At 46.9% G+C, this 20637-nt stretch overlaps 1 protein-coding gene across 3 annotated transcripts in view; it reads left to right on the top strand.

Annotated features, from left to right (window-relative positions):
• TRAF5 (TNF receptor associated factor 5) overlaps positions 1 to 20637 on the top strand; it is a 52050-nt gene that overhangs the window by 15279 nt on the left and 16134 nt on the right. For all 3 annotated transcript variants that reach the window (XM_003273036.3, XM_003273034.4, XM_030813051.1), the window contains exons 2-4: positions 11960 to 12178; positions 13129 to 13186; positions 15076 to 15177. In XM_003273036.3, the coding sequence (XP_003273084.1) occupies positions 11961 to 12178; positions 13129 to 13186; positions 15076 to 15177 (378 nt within the window). In that variant the 5' untranslated portion in view covers position 11960. The remainder of the gene's footprint in view (positions 1 to 11959; positions 12179 to 13128; positions 13187 to 15075; positions 15178 to 20637) is intronic.

The following is a 20637-nucleotide window of genomic DNA, read 5'->3' as shown; positions in this document are numbered from 1 at the left end:
TCAGGGGCAAGTGCTTAATAATAGTAGCCCTTATGACACCTCTGTGTACTACCACTATAAGCTCTTCATGCATAGGGGAGTCAGCAAACTTTTTCTGTAAAGAATCAGTTAGTTACTATGTATTTGAGGCCTTTGGGCCATATGGTCTGTGGCGCAACTGCTCAGCTCCTCTGTGGTAGCACATAAACAACCATAGACAATATGTAAATGAATGAACATGGCTGTGTTCTAATAAAACTTTATTTACAAAACATGTGATGGGCCAACCCCTGATGTACATAGTATTGACGTATTTAATCTTCAGAAGTTCTATGTGGTAACTACTGTTATCATTATCACCATTTTATTTTTGATATATTTTTCTTTTTTTTGAATTGTGATAAATCCTACTTTTTTATTTTTATGGGTGTGTATTAGGTGTATATGGGCTACATGAGATATTTTGATATGGGCATACAATGCATAATAATCACATCAGGGTAAATGGGGTATGCATTATCTCAAGCATCTATCATTTCTTTGTGTTACAATCATCCCAATTCTTTTAGTTATTTTTAAATGTACAATAAATTATTGTTGACTATAGTCACCCTGTTATCAAATACTAGATCGTATTCTATACGATTATTCTGACTATATTTTTGTACCAATTAATCATCCCACTTCCTCTCCCCAACACTTCCCCCACCCCACAACTACCCTTCCCAGCCTCTAGTAACCATCCTTCTACTCTCTGTCTCCATAAGTTCAATTGTTTTAATTTTTAGCTCCCACAAACAAGAACATGTGAAACTTGTCTTTCTGTGCCTAGCTTATTTCACTTAACATAATGTCCTCTAGTTCCATCTATGTTGTTGCAAGTGATAGGATCTTGTTCTTTTCTATGGCTGAATATTGTGTATATGTACCACATGTTCTGTATCCATTCATCTGTTGATAGATGCTTAGATTGCTTCCAAATCTTGGTTCTTCAGTGTTGCCGTAAACATGAGAGTGCAGATGTCTCTTCAATATTCTGATTTCCTTTCTTTTGAATATGTACCCAGCAGTGGGATTGCTGGATCATTTGTAGTTCTGTTTTTAGTTTTCTGAGGAACCTCCATACCGTTCTTCATAGTGGCTGTACTAATTTACATTCCCACCAACAGTGTACGAGGGTTCCCTTTACTCCGTGTCTTGTCCGGCGTTTCATTATCATCATTTTACAGATGAGGAAATGGAGAAACAGAGAGACCAAGTAATTTGCCCGAGGTCACGTGGCTATGAAGGGGTACGGGCAGGATTTGAATCCAGGCAAGTCTACTCCAGAGTCCATGGTGGTAATTGCCATGCCATGCTGACTCTCGGAACTTTGGAGGAGCAGGGAGGAACCCCAGCTCCTCATCCCCTAAGGGCCTCCACCACTACCTGGCAGTAGGACCTCACTAGGTCTCCATTTCCTCATTTAAAAAAATGGGGAATAATGATAATATATATATCATATCATATATCACCCTGTCTCCTACGCTGGAGTGCAGTGGCGCCATCATAGCTCACTGTAGCCTTGACCTGGGCTCAAGCAATCCTCCCACCTCAGCCTCCTGAATGGCTGGGATTACAGGCTTGAGCCACCACACCTGGCTGAGGGGTTAATGAGCTAATGCATATCAATTAGCTGTCTCTGTGCTTGGACATAGCCTCAGTACTTGTAATCCTAACCCATATCTGACTCCAGCCTTAGGCTCCATTCACTTCTTTTAATACCCTTCCCTTGCCCTTGGCCTCAATCGGAACTCTCCTAGATTGTTTTCACGGCCCTTTCCCACTGTGGCCTCACACTAACTCTGAGTTTCCACATTGATTATTGAGTCATCTGAGTTATTGGGTACTCTGGCCTGGGGACTAATGAGGATAGCCCCACCCTTGAGGAGCTCGAGAAGCTGTCCCTAGGTAGCCGTGGGGACTGTTACAGAGCTGGAGCCAAGGATGGGGGCCGAGCGCACCGGAGTTGAACAAGGCTTCCTAGTGGAGAAAGCTGCTGTGTGGGAAGATCAGTAGAGCTTTCTTTGTTATTTTTTCCTCTTGGTCTAGTTTCTGAGAGCAAATCTAAAGGTCTCCTGGATACCTAAAAAGTGCTGGAGTCAGGTAGACTCTACATGGTTCCGAGGAGAAGAGTTCCACTAAAGGCATCTCTGTAAGTGTGACTGACTTGAGGCAGCAGCAGCTTTGGCCAGGCCAGCATGGGTGTGCAGCCTGGAGGGTTGGGGAAAGAGGGATTCTTGTCAGCCTTTGTGCTCCGGTCTACTTACTGACAGTGCTTGCTGCACCACCAGGAGAATGGGGAACCAGAGGTTTCCTGACAACTTGGAGAGAAGTCACAGTTCTCTAAAGTAATTAAAATTATACTGACATCATTGTTTGTCCTGTTCCCACGACAACTTTCTTCTGTGAAGACATAAGGAAAAGCAAAGAAAACGTACCCTTATCTCTGCCTCTAAGACATCAAAGCCAGTCATCCTGGGGCAAGAACAGTGCGTCAGTGGACTGTGGTCACATGTTGTCTGGTTGTCGTGGTGTCACCTGGTCTCTGCAGGAGCTCCCAGCCACGTTAGGTGCAATGGAAAATGGCCTTATTGGTTCTCCCTTTCTCCAAGGCCTTCGTCTTTGACCTGCCTGGTTAAAGGGGTTTCTTCTTCAGTTTTTGAGGGAAGACCTCTCTGGGCCATCACAGACAGAAGCTTTGGAAAAACTGAGACCATTTCAGTTCTCCCTTGTGCCAGGAGGATAGCCTAACAGTTAAAGTACTTTCTCCTCCTTCCATTTCCTTTCCTTTTTCCTTTCCTTTTTTTGAGTTAGGGTCTTTCTCTGTCACCCAGGGTGGAGTGCAGTGGCATGAATAATGAACACGGCTCACTGCAGCCTCGACCTCCCAGGCCAAGCGATCCTCCTGCCACAGCTCCCCAAGTAGCTGGGACTACAGGCGTGCACCACCACACCCTGCTAATTTTATTTATTTAGAGACATAATTTTGCTCTTGTTGCCCAGTCTGGAGTGCAATGGTGCAATCTCGGCTCACCGTGGCCTCCTGGGTTCAAGTGATTCTCCTGCCTCAGCCTCCCAGGTAGCTGGAATTACAGACACGTGCCACCACGCCCAGCTAATTTGTATTCTTAGTAGAGACAGGGTTTCTCCATGTTGCTCAGGCTGGTCTCGAACTCCTGACCTCAGGTGATCCACCCACCTCAGCCTCCCAAAGTGCTGGGATTACAAGCATGAGCCACCGCACCTGGCCAACTATTTTTTGTATTTTTTTTTTGTAGAGATGGGGTTTTGTCATGTTGCCCAGGCTGGTCTCATACTGCTGAGCTCAAGCAATCTTCCTGCCTTGGCCTCTCAAAGTGTTAGGATTACAGGCGTGAGCCACTGTGCCAGCCCTGCCCCCCCTCCGCTTTTTTTTTGCTTCCTGGTAGTAACTGTTCTTCCTGGAAGAGCAGAATCACAGGATTCAACGCCAGCCATGACCTTGAGAGAGAACTGCCTATCCCAGCAGAAGAGCATCTGGAACCCACCCAGGGCATGGATTCCAGAGACCCGTTGGGTCACTGCATCTTGGGATTGAACATTTTAACTTGTCTTTATCACCAGCCACAGTCTCTCCTCTTTAAGCCCGGGACCCATTGGTGGGCCTTGGGTAGGTTTGGGAAATAACATATTTGTATCCTTCCCATGCTGCTCAAATGGGTATTAGGCAGTTGACCAACACTGCCAGCGAGACCTGAGCAGAGCTGAGAAATGGGCAGTTTGCCTTCTGGCAGCCCGTCCACAGAGAGAGGGGCTATCTGGTGTCATTAGAGCCATGGAGGAGCACCAGTCACTGTTGAGATGCTGCCCAGCACCCAGGGATCGGGGAGAGATCCCCTGGCTTCCCCCTCTTTCCACCCTTCCCATCCCAGTGCCTCTCATTGGCTGAACCTAACCAGAAGCCAGGGAGCCTGGAAAACAGTTTGTGGCATCAAATTTCACCCTACCTCATGCTGCAGAGCTAAGCAGAGCAAGAGTAGGGAGTGGATCTGGGCAAACAGGCAAATGACTGGCATGTTCCCTCAATTCCACTTCAGCTACAGTTAATTGCTAACCATTCTAGAACTTTCGTGATACCAGGAAATTCTTTAATCTCTTTCATCTAGAAAATGCCTCCTCTTTCTTCAAGACCAGCTGAGATGATTTCTTCTCTGTGAAATCAGCACAGACACCTCAGAAATTTTTAGCTACCCCCCACCTAAGCTGTACCAGTTCTTTGTCGGAATCTCTGTTTGTGGTACTTGCCAGTGGGATATTGTAATTGGTCATTTTTGTGCCTTATTTCTTCTGTCCTTGGAGGGCCTCAAGGGCAGATGCAACATCACAGCCTCTGCATTCTCAGGACCTAACTCAGGATCAATGCAGGGATGTGCAGATGAGTGGGCTGTGGGGTGTCCTGCTCACGGTTTCATGGATGGTGAATGGCAGAGCAGAGACAGAGGTCTCTGGTCCTGTGTCCTTTTCACTATGGGATTTTATCTGTAGTAATCAGTAATTCCCCAAGAATCAGAACTTGAAAACCCTGGAGACAAATTTTGTGGACTTATGTCTTATGCATTATAACATAATATATTAAAAAATTCCCCAATTTTTCAAATCTTCATTAATCCAAACTGGATGTTGGCAAGGGTATGGAGGTGGTATGGATAGACAGACCAGGATCTACCTTTCTTTGTTAAACCTTTCTTAAACTATGCAAAATACATATCTTTTTTGTTATAACTGAAGGCTAAGCTCACGTTGCTTCAGAATGTGAGAATATTTATCATATGTTCTCCAGAAATGAATCCGTAGAGATATGTAAGTAAAGAATTTAAATGGTGGCATCACAGCTTTCCTTTGGAATTCCTAAAAAATTCTCATGGAAAAGATGCATCAATTTATGAAACAAGAAGATGGCAAGAAAGGTAGATCCTGGTCTGTCTATCCATGGCATTTCAAAGAAAACTCAGCAAGAGTTCTTAGGGAATAGATGGGATATGACTTTCTCTTGTCTCTTTTGGCTTGAGTTAACAACTCTTCAGTAAGAGTACCACACTGTACATCCCATTGATGGCAAGAATAAGAATGCCATTGACTGCAGAAAGGTGATATATAAGCTCTATTTTTAGCAGTTTTGATATGTTTTTTTTTTTTCCTGACTTGCAAGAACTGAGCTTCTTTGTTGTTCCTGTTACGTAAGCTGTTCTACACAGAGGGGAAAGATTTTAATAAAATGGAGTGCTTACTCATTTCCACTAAATAGCTGCCTGGGAATGACAGAGTACCAGCTGGAAGTATCTGATTAATTAGATAAATGTATTTGTTAGGTAAAGAAGCAATTAGAACTAGAAAGAACTAGCCTTTCTAGTTCTGCTGTTGGGCTCTCTCATGTCAGTGAACAAAGTGGGTCCAGGATTGAGGAAGCTTCAGAAGGAGATGGATCCTGCCCTGGGAGGCATCGCAGCTCTGTTTATATACCAGAACCTCACCCAGAAAGACACCTCAAGTCCACATCTCATAGCCGAACATAAATGCTTATTTTTCTACAATGTGTAACGAGATTAAAAACCCAACTTCACAAAAACAAATGCTGGACAAGACAATAACCGGTCAGTGAATGACAAGGCCTGTTGAATAGGTCTGGGAAATACACACATGGATGGGAAGAGGAAGGATGGGGCATTCAGTCCTCTGCTGGCTGTTCAGCAGGAGCAAGGAGACTGTGAGAGTCACATGTGCTGTGCCTGCCAGGACAAAGCTGACAAGACATGGGCCCGCACAGCAGTCTAATAGAGCAGTGGTTTCCAAAGTGTGCTTCAGTGGCCCCTGGGGTGCTGGAGCAGCTCTTACTAGGAAATCACTTAACGGACTCTTACTTCAGGTGAGTTCAGGTAAGAGCCAGTTGTGTGCATCTCTTTCGCAGTTCCAGTTCAGTGACCTTTTTCATTGTTACCTTGAAATTAGCCATAGTGGAAGTGTTTAACCACAGAAATTGGCAAATGCTACAAACTGGAGCTTTACCCCAGTTGAGCAGATTATTAAACGTTTACTAGCACAGCACTGCTTGGGGCTCCCTGACACATTTTCAGAGGATCTGTATGGACAAAACTATTTTCATAATAGTGTTGACATCATTGGCCATTTGTACTCTCCTTTTACAAATGCACAGAGATGTTTTCCTGAAGCTAAATGATGTATGATATGCAACAGACTGAATGTAGGAGCAGACATGAGAATCCAGCTATCTTCTATTAAGCAAGACACTAAAGAGATGTGCAAACATGTAAAATGGTGGCACTCTTCTCACTAATTCTTTTGTTTTGGAAAATGGTTATTTTTCATAAAAATTTTATTTGTATTAACATATAATTGGCTTATTATCTTGAAGTAAATACTTTTAAAATTCCTCAATTTGACTCTCAAGTATGGTAAATATGAATAGATATAATTTGCATAAACAAAAACTCTTAGGGGTCCTCCATTAAAAAAAGACAAGATTTTCTTTTAGAGCAGTTTTAGGTTCACAGCAAAATTGAATGGAAGTCTGTTTATCCATTCTTTCTTTCATGGATTGTGCCTTTGGTGTTGTACCTAAAAAGTCATTGTCAAACTCAAGATCATCTAGATTTTATCCTGTGTTATCTAGTAGGAGTTTTATAGTTTTGCATTTTACATTCATGTCTGTGATCCATTTTGAGTTAATTTTTGTGAAGGGTGTTAGGTCTGTGTCTAGCTTCATTTTCTGATGTGGATGTCCAGTTGTCCCGGCACCATTTGTTGAAAAGACTATCTTTGCATCATTGTTTTGCCTTTGCCCTTTTGCCAAGGGTCAGTTGACTGTATTTATGTGGTTCTATTTCTGGGCTCTTTATTCTCTGTATTCTGTATAATCAAGTATAATAAGTTTTGAAGTTGGGTAGTGTCCGTCCTACGGATCTTTAGCTCCTCAAGTTTTAAGAGTGTTATCTTTTACACTGTTGGTGGGACTGTAAACTAGTTCAACCATTGTGGAAGTCAGTGTGGCGATTCCTCAGGGATCTAGAACTAGAAATACCATTTGACCCAGCCATCCCATTACTGGGTATATACCCAAAGGACTATAAATCATGCTGCTATAAAGACACATGCACACGTATGTTTATTGCGGCACTATTCACAATAGCAAAGAGTTGGAACCAACCCAAATGTCCAACAACGATAGACTGGATTAAGAAAATGTGGCACATATACACCATGGAATACTATGCAGCCATAAAAAATGATGAGTTCGTGTCCTTTGTAGGGACATGGATGAAACTGGAAAACATCATTCTCAGTAAACTATCACAAGGACAAAAAACCAAACACCGCATGTTCTCACTCATAGGTGGGAATTGAACAATGAGAACTCATGGACACAGGAAGGGGAACATCACACTCCGGGGACTGTTGTGGGGTGGGGGGAGGGGGGAGGGACTGCATTAGGAGATACACCTAATGCTAAATGACGAGTTAATGGGTGCAGGAAATCAACATGGCACATGGATACATATGTAACAAACCTGCACATTGTGCACATGTACCCTAAAACCCTAAAGTATAATAAAAATTTAAAAAAAAAAAAAAAAAAAAAAAGAGTGTTATCTTAGACCAGGTGCTGTGGCTCATACCTGTAGTAATCCCATTGCTTTGGGAGGCTGAGCTGAAAGGATTGCTTGTGGCCAGGAGTTCAAGACCAGCCTGGGCAACACAGTGAGACTCTGTCTCTAAAAAAAAAAAAAAAAATTAGCCAGGTGTGGTGGCATGCACCTGTAGTCCTAACTACTGGGGAGGTTTAGGTGGAAGGATCAGTTGAGCCCAGGAGTTGGAGGTTACAGTGAGCCGTGGTTATACCACTGCACTCCAGCCTGGGCTACAGAGTGAGACTTTGTCTCTGAAAAAAAAGAAAAAACAAGAGTGTTATCTTAGTCTGTTTGTGTTGCCATCACAAAATACCTCAGACTGGGTAATTTATAAAGAACAAAAATGTATTTCTCACAGTTCTGAAGGCTGAGAAGTCCACAGTCAAGACACCAGCAGATTCCGTGTCTGGTGAGGGCTCACTTTCTGCTTCCGAGATGGCAGCTTATTGCTGCATCCTCCAGAGATCAGCACTGTCCTCACATGGGGAAAGGTGGAAGGGCAAAATAACCTAGCTAGTTCCTTTGAGCCCATTTTAAGGTCACTGGTCCCATCCATGGATACAAAGCCCTCATGACTTAATCACCTCCTAAAGGTCCCACTTCTTAATACTATCACACTGGACGTTAGGTTTCAACATACGAATTTTTTGGGGGGACGCATACATTCAAGTCATAGGGGGTCCGGAGACCAAAAAGTTGGAGAACTACTGTTGTAGCAAAAGATGGACATACACACAGATGAGTGCCATAGATTCTTGTGTTAGGGAGAGTGTAGAGTGTAGTGGAGGGAATCTGAACTGAGTTTTGTACATCCTCCTGCCTCATTCTGGGGACTGAATGAGCCTGTTGCTTTAGGATACATCTCTGAGAGTCCAAATTTAGATGCTGTGTGACAGACTTGGGCCTGGCCTCAGAAGAGAATCTCAGAGGGACATAGAATATGACATCAGGGCACAGGATGTGAAGTGCCAACCTCCCCAGGAACGAGGGAACACAAGGCAGAGCAGGGCAGTTTGAAAGTGGTTCTTCCAGTTCTCTGAGAGAAAGGTGGGGCTTGGTTATTAGGGCTGTGCATGTAAATAAAATGTTTTGCCTCTTCATCTTCAAAATTAAAAGTTTTGTTAAATCCCAAGAGTCAACCATGTTACAGGAGGGAACATTTGTATCTTATACTGCTTACCTACCACCCTTGAAGTTTTGCAGGAAACACTAGGGAAAAGGTGGAGCTTTGGTCTCAAACCCCAGGCTTTTTTTTTGTTGTTGTTGTTGTTGAGACATGGTCTCTCGCCCTGTCACCCAGGCTAGAGTGCAGTGGCATAATCATGACTCACTGCAGCCTCCACCTCCCAGGCTCAAGTGATCCCCCTTGCCTCAGCCTCCCAAGTAGCTTGTGCAAAGGCCCTGGGGCATAGAGTGTGGTGTATTAGAAGAACTAAAAAAAAAAAAAAAAAGCCTGTGTGGCTGGAGTACAGAAAGCCAGGGAAGAGAGGTCCAGGATGCTGCTGGATTGGGGAGGATACAGTCTTGAGCCTGCTTAGCATTGTGGACTTTCTTTCAGAACCCTGGGAAGCCAGTAAAAGATGAAGGGAGATAACCTTACATTGTACTTGGCATTTTGAAAGTCTCATCTTGGCTATAGTATGGAGAGTGGATTGGAGAATAAAGCAATTAATGAACTCATATTTAGTTCAGGTGAGAAATGATGTGGCTTGGTACTTAGCTTGGGCTGCTATAAGAAAGCACCATAGACTAGGTAGCTTATAAACAACAGAGGTTTCTGACAGTTCTGGAAGCTGAAAGCCCAAGATCAGGGTGCCAGCGTGGTTGGGTTCTGATGAGGTCCCTCTTCCGGGCTGCAGACTTAACTGCTGTATCATCACATGGCAGCAAGACGGCCAGGGACCTCTCTGGCCTCTTTAGAGAGGAGGTCTCGCCATGTCGCCTGGGCTAGACTTGAACTCCTAGGTTCAAGCCATCTTCCCACCTCAGCCTCCCAAGTAGCTGGGACTACAGGTGTGCACCATCATTCCCGGCTTTCTCTGGCCCCTTCTTTTTTTTTTTGAGATGGAGTCTTGCTCTGACACTGGAGTGCAGTGGCGCCATCTCAGCTCACTGCAATCTCTGCCTCCTGGGTTCACACCATTGTCCTGCCTCAGCCTCCCAAGTAGTTGGGACTACAGGCACCCGCCACCACGCCTGGCTAATTTTTTGTATTTTTAGTAGAGATGGGGTTTCACCACGTTAGCCAGGATGGTCTCTATCTCCTGACCTCATGATCCACCCGCCTCGGCCTCCTAAAGTGCTGGGATTACAGGCGTGAGCCACTGTGCCCGGCCTTCTCTGGCCTCTTCTTATAAGGGCACTAATCCCATTCATGAGGGCTCCACTCTCATGACTTCATTACCTGCCAAATACCCACCTCCTAATACCATCACATTGGGGTTTAGAATTTCCACATATGAATTTTGGGAGGAATACAAACATTCTATCTACCGCAATGGCAGTGATAGATACTGTGAGTAATATATTTGTGTGCAAGAAGTCATTGCCAAACTCAAGATCATCTAGATTTTATCCTATGTTATCTAGTAGGAGTTTTATAGCTTTGCATTTTATGTTTATGTCTGTGATCCATTCTGAGTTCATTTTTGTGAAGGGTGTCAGGTCTGTGTCTAGCTTCATTTTCTGATGTGGATGTCCAGTTGTCCCAGCACTATTTGTTGAAAAGACTTATCTTTGCATAATTGTTTTGCCTTTTCTCCTTTGTCAAAGGTCAGTTGACTGTACTTATGTGGGTCTATTTCTCAGTTCTCTATTCTGTTCCCTGGATCTATTTTGTCTATTCTTTTGATAGGACTACACTGTCTTGATTACTGTAGCTTTATAATAAGTTTTGAAGTTGAGTAGTATCAGTCCTCCAGCTTTGTTCTTCTCCTTCAATATTGTGTTGCTGTGTTGGGTCTTTGGCTCCACAGGTTTTAAGAGTGTTATCTTAGGCCAGGTGCGGTGGCTTACCCAGCACTTTGGGAGGCTGAGCCACAAAGATCACTTGTGTCCAGGAGTTCAAGACCAGGCTGGGCAACATAGTGAGACCCTGTCTGTGTTAGTCCGTTTTCATGCTGCTGATAAAGACATACCCAAGACTGGGCAATTTATAAAAAAGAGAGGTTTAATGGACTTACAGTTCCATGTGGCTGCAGATGCCTCACAATCATGGCAGAAGGCAAGGAGGAGCAAGTCACGTCTTACATGGATGGCAGCAGGCAAAATGAGAGAGAGAGAGCTTGTGCAGGGAAACTCCACCTTATAAAGCCATCAGATCTCATGAGACTTATTCACACGAGAATAGCATGGGAAAGACCATGATTATATTACCTCCCACTGGGTCCCTCCCACAACATGTGGGAATTCAAGAGGAGACTTGGGTGGGGACACAGCCAAACCATGTCACTGACTCTAAAAAAAAAAAAAAAAATAGTTTTGTTTTTTTTTTTAAATTGGCCTGGGGTGGTGGTGTGTGCCTGTAGTGCCTGTAGTCCCAGCTACTGGGGAGGGATCAGTTCAGCCCAGGAATTGGAGAGTACAGTGAGCCATGATCACACCACTGGCCTCCAGCCTGGGCTACAGAGTGAGACTTTGTCTCTGAAAAAAAGAAAAAAAGTATTAGTCTGTTTGTGCTGACGTAACAAAATACGTCAGACTGGGTAGTTTATAAAGAACAGAAATTTATTTCTCATAGTTCTGGAGGCTGGGAAGTCCAAGTTCAAGACCCCAGCATGTTCAATGTCTGGTAAACGCTTGCTCTGTGCTTCCAAGATGGTGAGAAATATATTTGTCTGCTTCTAAAAATTTTAACGAAACCTGTGTTTCCATTCTCTCATTGAGTGGAAGAAAAATTCCTAACAGTTTACTTATAATGTAATTAACACACCTGGCTATATTTTGTCCAAGCATGTGGCCAAACTGACAGGGTAATTTAGCACCCTGTAAAAGATTGATGGACAAAGAACTGAATCTCATAGAATCTTGCTAGAAGTCATCTGGTCCAGCCTCTAACCTGAGCACCCCAAAGACATTGCACCTTTGCCGGAGCCCCCTAGTGGCAGGAGGTTGTCACTGTTGTTTCAGAGTCACAACAGAATGACCATGTGAATGATGTACACTAATTATGAGACAAATAACCAAAGCATCTGACGGCTGTAGTTGTTTCAGTGTTTGAACACTTAATTTTCCTTCTCCTCCCCTGACCTCTGCAGAATGGCTTATTCAGAAGAGCATAAAGGTATGCCCTGTGGTTTCATCCGCCAGAATTCCGGCAACTCCATTTCCTTGGACTTTGAGCCCAATATCGAGTACCAGTTTGTGGAGCGGTTGGAAGAGCGCTACAAATGTGCCTTCTGCCACTCGGTGCTTCACAACCCCCACCAGACAGGATGTGGGCACCGCTTCTGCCAGCACTGCATCCTGTCCCTGAGGTGAGTGGGCAGGGCCTGCAACTCTGGCCATGGCAGGCCCAGCATCCAGGTGGCAATTGTGGCCACTCAACTGTTTTCATGGGTTTTAGAGTTGCTTTACTTGGCCACAGAACCATGACTGTAAGGAAGGACTCTCCCAGATCCCCTCTGTGAAGGCCTGAAGAATAATCATTTTTTGGTCACTAATTTACAGATATTTACCTTTTCTTAAAATTCAGACTGTACCTGCTTTGCATGGGAGAGCAGACCTAGACACACACTCCATCATGGGAGCTGGCTGTGGAGAAGGGCTTGAATCTCACAATGTCTGTGTTGTAGTCACCGCAATCTTCCCTTGCCTTGAGGCAGAGGTGCTGTTGCACCTAGAAGGGACCTTGCTGCCATGGATGCTCTCCACTCCTGGGCAGCTGTAAGACCTGGGTCATGCTGTGTTGAGGGAGGATACCAGGAGAGATGTGGAAGCAGGTACACTTTGGGGGGTTATATAGGAAGCAAGGCAGTCATTTTACCCTGCCAAGCTTTGAAAGGGGGTTATTACAGCGCATCCTCATTCCCTCGTGTGTTTGTGCATTCAGCACCTGTGTGTTCTGTGCTGTCATGCTGAAGAGCTACAGTGTGGAACAGGACCCCATGTCTGCCCTCTAGAATGTCCCAGTCTAGAGGAGACAAATGTGGCACAGTATGATAAACAAAGGACGGGGCATTTAGCTCTGTCCAGGGACTCACTGACTGCATCCCGGAGGATGCGTGAAGTTTTTCAGGCAAACTGAAAGAACAGGAAGGTGCTGAAGGAGGGGTGCAGGAGGCACCTTCTGGGTAGAGGGAACAGCATGTGCAGACAGGGACCAGCCTGCCCAGGGCTAGAGCATGGCTGGAGCCCTGGGGCTGGTCTTGGAAATGCTGTTGAGGTAAACAACTAACTCTGGCTCCATTTTAACTTTTTTCTCCAGAGAATTAAACACAGTGCCAATCTGCCCTGTAGATAAGGAGGTCATCAATTCTCAGGAGGTAAGAAAGTCACTTCTTTTGTCTAGCAGCTCTCAGCGTGATGGAGAAGCAGTCAGTGAATTGGATATTGAGATAGGAGCAGGAGAGTGGTCGAGGGAGACCTTCGTTGGAGTCCATATTCTTCTGCTGTGGGGTCACATGAGACCCTACTCACAGGCCTGTTTGAGAGGCTTGTTTGGGTCTTTATTGACCACACCCCTCCTCCACCCCAAGTCTCCTCTCCTGCTTTTTCCTCATCCCCTTCCTACACCAGCTCCAGCTAATATATTTCATTATGGTTTTGATTTGCATTTCCCTGTTGGCTAATGAAGTTGAGCATTTTTTCATGTGCTTATCGGCTATTCATACATCTTCTTTGTTAAAAATGCCTATTTATTTCCTTTGCTCATTTTAAAAAATTGAGTTATTTACCTTTTATTGTTGAATTATAAGAGTTATTTATAGCCTGTAATACTAGCACTTTGGGAAGCTGAGGCAGGCAGATCACATGAGGCCAGGAGTTTGAGACCAGCTTGACCAACGTGGCGAAACCCTGTCTCTACTAAAAATACAAAAATTAGCTGGGTGTGGTGGTGCATGTCTGTAATCCCAGCTACTTGGGAGGCCGAGGCACAATAATCGCTTGAACCCGGGAGGTGGAGGTTGCAGTGAGCTGAGATCATGCCACTGCACTCCAGCCTGGGTGGCAGAGCAAGACTCTGTCTCAAAAAAAAAAAGTTCTTTATATATTCTGGATATAAATCTCTTAGCAGACATTTGGCTGCTAAGATTTGCAAATATTTTTCTTCCATTCTGTAGGTTGTCTTTTCCCTTTCTTGATAGTGTGTTTGAAGCACAAAAAATTTTCATTTTGATGAAATCTAATTCATCTATTTTTTTTTTCTTTTTTTGGTTGCTTGTTCTTTTTTGGTGTTGTGTCTAAGAAACCATTGTCTGTTCCATTGTCATGAAGACTTTCTCCCTTAAAACTCCTCTTTAAGTTCAGTTTTCTTCCTTTAAGATTCTGTTGCAGGATGTTCAAGCAGAAGCTTTCCTTGAGCCTCTAGTCTGCCGTACATGCATCTTCTCTATACTCCTTATGAAACGTTTTGCAAATACCTACAACGGGGTTGTGCTGCACTTAGTGTCTGTCTGACCTACTATCCAGGGGTTGGCATACTACAGTCTTGGGAGAAATCCAGCCTGCTACCTGTTTTTGTATGGCCTGTAAGCTAAGAAATTCTTTTTATGTAGTCGTGAGTGCGTAGAAACCCTCATATTTTTGCAACTTCTTGTGAGTCTTAAACTACTTCAAAATAAAAATTCATTTTAAATAATCCAAAGAAGAAAGTTTTGTGACATGTGAAATTCAAATTTCAGTCTTCATAAATAGGATTTTATTAGAATATAGCTGTGCCCATTCATTTAAGTATTGTGTATGGAAGAGTTGAAATGTGACAACAGAGATGATCGTGACGTGGACTATCTGACCGCTTACAGAGAAAGTTTGCCGACTCCTGGTTTGCGCTAAAATAGCACAGCCTCAGTGACACTGTCTGATGAGTAATACATTTACCCTGGGACAGGAAGCTGAAAGCATCACCCTTGGCCAAGCTTCACCTCCTGACCTTTAAGAATGTGGGGTCGGGTTCACCATGAGATTCAGCTAGCTGCAGCCTGGTACACAGGGCATTGTTACCTGGCTTGTATGTTTAATGGTTTGTCAAAAGTATGTATCTGAGATAGCCTTTTCTTTCAGTGTGGTGTAAGTGTGATATTTCCATTCCAGCTGATGTCTGGAAGTTTCCACCTGCCTTCTGAGATACACTTGAAGACCAAATTAATAATAGCTTAATTCACATTGCTGTAAAACTTCGAAGTGTGTGAGACCTATTATGTTTGTCTTTTAGGTTTTTAAAGACAATTGCTGCAAAAGAGAAGTCCTCAACTTATATGTATATTGCAGCAATGCTCCTGGATGTAATGCCAAGGTTATTCTGGGCCGGTACCAGGTTGGTATTACTCATGAACAATATCTGCTTTTGCCATTTTTCCAGGGATGTGCATTGAACCCCTTTATGTGACAGTTACTGAGCTAAGCATGGTACAGGGATTCAGTGAATTGCCCTCAAGGATTCCCAGTCTAGCAATACAGGTGGCTACAGTGCTGTAGCCCACCTAGGGCTGAGGTGTGAGTGAAGAGGTTCGTCCTGTATGGAGCTCACGGAGGACATCTTGTATCCACTAGACCTTAATTGTTTTTTTTTTTTTTTTTTTTTTTTTTTTGCCTGTAACCCTCAATATTTTATTATTATTTTTTTTTCTTTTTTTTTTATTAATTTTTTTGCACACAAAAACAATAAACATTTTCTAAAAATACAAACAAAAAGATGCGTATCAAACATATTAGGAAGGTTACACATGGGAAGTCGGGGAATAGAAATGGGGGGTGGGAGTTAAGATAAGGTAGAGAGGGACTTTATGTGGATCAGTGATAATAACTCAATCCTCTATTTGACAAAGAAGAGGGAGAAGGAAGAGGAAGAAAAAGAAAGTGGGATAAAGGATCAGAAAGGGAGGAAAATAGAAAAAATTAGAGTATGACTCCAGGGTAGACCTGTTTTGTTGTCACTGAGTTGGTTGGTTGGTTTGTCTGTTGTATTTTTCATGTTTCGCCAAGTTGGCCAGACTGGTCTCGAACTCCTAGCCCGAAGTGATCAACCCGCCTCACCCCCCAGAGTGCCGGGACCACAGGCGTGAGCCACCACGTCCAGCCCCCACATTGCTTCTGGCCTCCATTGTAGACCTCCCAGACGGAGCGGCCGGGCAGAGGCGCTCCTCACTTCTTCCCAGACACGGGGCGGCGGGCAGAGGCGCTCCTCACTTCCCAGACGGGGCGGCCAGGCAGAGACGCTCCTCACTTCTTCCCAGACGATAGGTGGCTGGGCAGAGGCGCCCCTCACTTCCCAGACAATGGGTGGCCGGGCAGAGGCGCTCCTCACTTCCCAGACGATGGGTGGCCGGGCAGAGGTGCTCCTCACTTCCCAGACGGGGCGGCCGGGCAGAGGCGCTCCTCACTTCCCAGACGGGGCGGCTGGGCCGAGGCGCTCCTCACTTCCCAGACGGGGCGGCCGGGCCGAGGCGCTCCTCACTTCCCAGATGGGGCGGCCGGGCAGAGGCGCTCCTCACTTCTTCCCGGACGGGGCGGCCGGGCAGAGGCGCTCCTCACCTCCCAGACGATAGGTGGCCGGGCAGAGGCGCTCCTCATTTCACAGACGGGGCGGCCGGGCAGAGGCGCTCCTCACTTCCCAGACGGGGTGGCCGGGCAGAGGCGCTCCTCACTTCCCAGACGGTGGGTGGCCGGGCAGAGGCGCTCCTCACTTCCCAGACGGGGCGGCCGGGCAGAGGCGCTCCTCACTTCCCAGACGGGGTGGCCGGGCAGAGGCGCTCCTCACTTCCCAGATGGTGGGTGGCAGGGCAGAGGTGCTCCTCACTTCCCAGACGGGGCGGCCGGGCAGAGGCGCTCCTCACTTCTTCCCGGACGGGGCGGCCGGGCAGAGGCGCTCCTCACTTCCCAGACGGGGCGGCCGGGCAGAGGCGCTCCTCACTTCTTCCCGGACGGGGGGGCAGAGGCGCTCTTCTTCCGGACGGGGCGGCCGGGCAGAGGCGCTCCTCACTTCTTCCCGGACGGGGCGGCCGGGCCGGGCAGAGGCGCTCCTCACTTCTTCCCGGACGGGGCGGCGGGGCAGAGGCGCTCCTCACTTCTTCCCGGACGGGTCGGCCGGGCAGAGGCGCTCCTCACCTCCCAGACGATAGGTGGCCGGGCAGAGGCGCTCCTCATTTCACAGACGAGGTGGCCGGGCAGAGGCGCTCCTCACTTCCCAGACGGGGCGGCCGGGCAGAGGCGCTCCTCACTTCCCTGACGGGCGGCCGGGCAGAGGCGCTCCTCACTTCCCAGACGGTGGGTGGCCGGGCAGAGGCGCTCCTCACTTCCCAGACGGTGGGTGGCCGGGCAGAGGCGCTCCTCAATTCCCAGACGGGGGGGGCAGAGGCTCTCCTCATTTCCCAGACGTGGGTGGCCGGGCAGAGGCTCTCCTCACTTCCCAGACGGGGCGGCCGGGCAGAGGCGCTCCTCACTTCCCAGACGGGGTGGCCGGGCAGAGGCGCTCCTCACTTCCCAGACGGTGGGTGGCCGGGCAGAGGCGCTCCTCACTTCCCAGACGGTGGGTGGCCGGGCAGAGGCGCTCCTCACTTCCCAGACGGTGGGTGGCCGGGCAGAGGCGCTCCTCACTTCCCAGACGGTGGGTGGCCGGGCAGAGGCGCTCCTCACTTCCCAGACGGTGGGTGGCCGGGCAGAGGCGCTCCTCACTTCCCAGACGGTGGGTGGCCGGGCAGAGGCGCTCCTCACTTCCCAGACGGGACGGCCGGGCAGAGGCGCTCCTCATTCCCAGACGGGGCGGCCGGGCAGAGGCGCTCTCACTTCCCAGACGGGGCGGCCGGGCAGAGGCGCTTCTCACTTCCCAGACGCGGGGCCGGGCAGAGGCGCTCCTCACCTCCCAGACGATGGGTGGCCGGGCAGAGGTTCTCCTCACCTCCCAGACGGGGCAGCCGGGCAGAGGCGCTCCTCACTTCTTCCCGGACGGGGCGGCCGGGCGGAGGCGCTCCTCACTTCTTCCCGGACGGGGCGGCTGGGCGGAGGCGCTCCTCACTTCTTACCGGAGGGGGCGGCCGGGCGGAGGCGCTCCTCCCTTCTTCCCGGACGGGGCGGCTGGGCGGAGGCGCTCCTCACTTCCCAGACGGGGCGGCCGGGCAGAGGTACCCCTCACCTCTTCCCAGACGGGGCGGCCGGGCAGAGGCGCTCCTCACTTCTTCCCGGACGGGGCGGCCGGGCAGAGGCGCTCCTCACTTTTTCCCGGACGGGGCGGCCGGGCAGAGGCGCTCCCCACGTCCCAGACGGGGCGTTGGCCGGGCAGGGGCTCGGGAGGCTGAGGCGGGCAGAGCACTCGGCGTCAGGAGCTGGCGAGCAGCGTGGCCAACATGGCGACCGCGCGCCTGCAGGCAAACGAGAAAAAGCAGGCAGCGGCGGCGTGCGGCGGCAGTCCCAGGCAGTCCGCCGCGGCGCGGGCAGCAGCGAGCTGAGGAGATTGCAGCCTGGGCCACAGAGGGAAAGAAAGAGAGAGAGAGAGAGAGGGAGGGAGGGAGGGAGGGAGGGAGGAAGCCACTAGACCTTAATTGTGTGGTAGGGATCATTGAGCCAAAAGAGAGGGCGTGGGACATGCTGGACTAAACAGACACTCAAGAATATGCCATTTTGGGGGAACTGTGTGGGACCCAGGGCATGATTACAGAAAGACACAATTGTGAGGTCCTTCCCCGAAAGCATTTGCTGTCTCACTTGGTGCTGTCGTAAGTGTTTCCCAGCAACTGTGGGGTCTGGCCTCGTGGGGTTTATGATCTAACGCAGATCACTCAGACCAGGACAGAGACAGGCTGTGGGTTAAAGGTGAAGCATTGATAGGAGAGACAAACCAACAAGGTGTAGGGGAAATGTAAGTGAAGGGGAATTGATGCCTTTCAAATGAAGTGACCCCAGCTGCTCTTCCCTCCAGCTAGGGAAGGTGGTTAAATGGGAAGCTGGAAGTGTGGCGCTGCCTGGCAGGCCCATGTCAAGTTTGATCACACTGCAAGTGAACATGACTCAGGTTTCTCTAACTTCCAGGGAATTGCTGAGAGGCTGCTGAAATTTCTCCCGCACAACCACACATTTTGGAACACATATTTCAGATGATTCAGTCTTTTCTCTATCACACTTCCAAATCCCTCAGGCACTGAGCTTATAAATGTGTAAATGATTTCCTGGTTAACCCAAGGATTTATTTGGAGGTTCATAGAACTTTTGTTCTGTTTTCATGTGTCCTTTGCCGCTTGTTTTGAATAGTCGAGTCCTAGAGCAAGGCCTTTTTTCCAACTTTGTTGTCACTAAGCCTAAAAAGTAAGTGAGGCTCAAATGGACCATTGAACAGCTTTAGTGACCAAAACTGGCTTATGGAGAGCAGGGGCTGGTTTCTCTCCACCTGTTTCTTTTATATTTCCCCTCATTCCTTGTTTCCCACCCACCCCCTTGTATGGTAAGGTGTAGAATCTTACAGGTAGCAGAGTTGTGATGAATATTGACTGTTTGGGTGAGAGTTGAGGAGTAATATCAACCAATTTTGGAGAAGAGATGGATTCCAACTGTGATCACCATATGATTCTTACTATCAGAGGTGAAGGAGAATAGCTGTATTTGTTTATCTCACTGTCGAAGAACTGTTTGCTTTTTCTTCTGAGAAGAGAAGGGATCAGCAAACTCTGTTAAGAGTCAAACAATAATAATAATAATAATAATAATAATAATAATAATAATAAAGAGCCAGATAGTAACTATTTTAGGCTTTGCAGGCCATACAGTCTCTGTCACAATTACTCAGCTCTCCCATTTTAGAGGGAAAGTAGCTATATAGACAATATGTGAAGGAATAGGTGTGGCTCCTCTCCAATAAAACTTTAATTATAAAAACAAGTAGCAGGCCAGATTTGGCCTGTGAGTCTTAGCTTGCCAATTTTGTCTTAAAGGACCCTCAGGGGGATAAGTTCTCTAACATTTTGGTAACTTGCCAGCATCACAATAACTGCAGTGATTCAAAGGTTTTCACTGAGATATGCCTGCTTTTAAACCTCTGGAATGTTGGCCAGGCGTGGTGGCTCATGCCTGTAATACCAGCACTTTGGGAGGCCAAGGTGGGCAGATTGCCTGAGGTCAGGAGTTTGAGACCAGCCTGGCCAACATGGCAAAACGCTGTCTTTACTAATAATACAAAAATTAGCCAGGCATGATGACTGGCACCTGTAGTCCCAGCTACTTGGGAGGCTGAGGCAGGAGAATCGCTTGAAACCTGGGAGGCGGAGGTTGCAGTGAGCCAAGATCGCGCCACTGCACTTCAGCCTGGGTGACAGCACGAGACTTTGTCTAAAAAAAAAAAAAAAAATCTGGAATGTCCAACCTGGCCAACATGGTCTCTACTAAAAATACAAAAATTAGACGGGTGTGGTGCACACCTGTAATCCCAGCTATTCTGGAGGCTGACGCACAAGAAGCTCTTCAACCCAGGAGGTAGAGGTTTCAGTGAATGGAGATTGTGCCACTTCACTCCAGCTTGGGTGACAGAGAGAGACCCTGACTCAAAAATAAAATAAAATTAAAAAATAAATAAATAAAATAAAATAGAATGTGAAGAACCCTGGAATGAACACTGTCCATGTAATCATTCTCTAATATTAAATAATATTAAATAGTATATATAATGTTATATATTATATTACATATATTGTTTATAATAAATATATTATTTACATGTAAATAATAATTAAATGTTTATATTTAATAATAAATAACAGAATATTAAAATAACTTTTAAAATAAAATTAGAGAA

This window comes from Nomascus leucogenys, chromosome 5 (assembly GCF_006542625.1).
Source record: "Nomascus leucogenys isolate Asia chromosome 5, Asia_NLE_v1, whole genome shotgun sequence".
In the NCBI taxonomy this organism is placed as follows: Eukaryota; Metazoa; Chordata; class Mammalia; order Primates; family Hylobatidae; genus Nomascus; species Nomascus leucogenys.
Note: the sequence above shows the minus strand (reverse complement) of the source record. Positions and strands in the feature narration are given on the sequence as shown.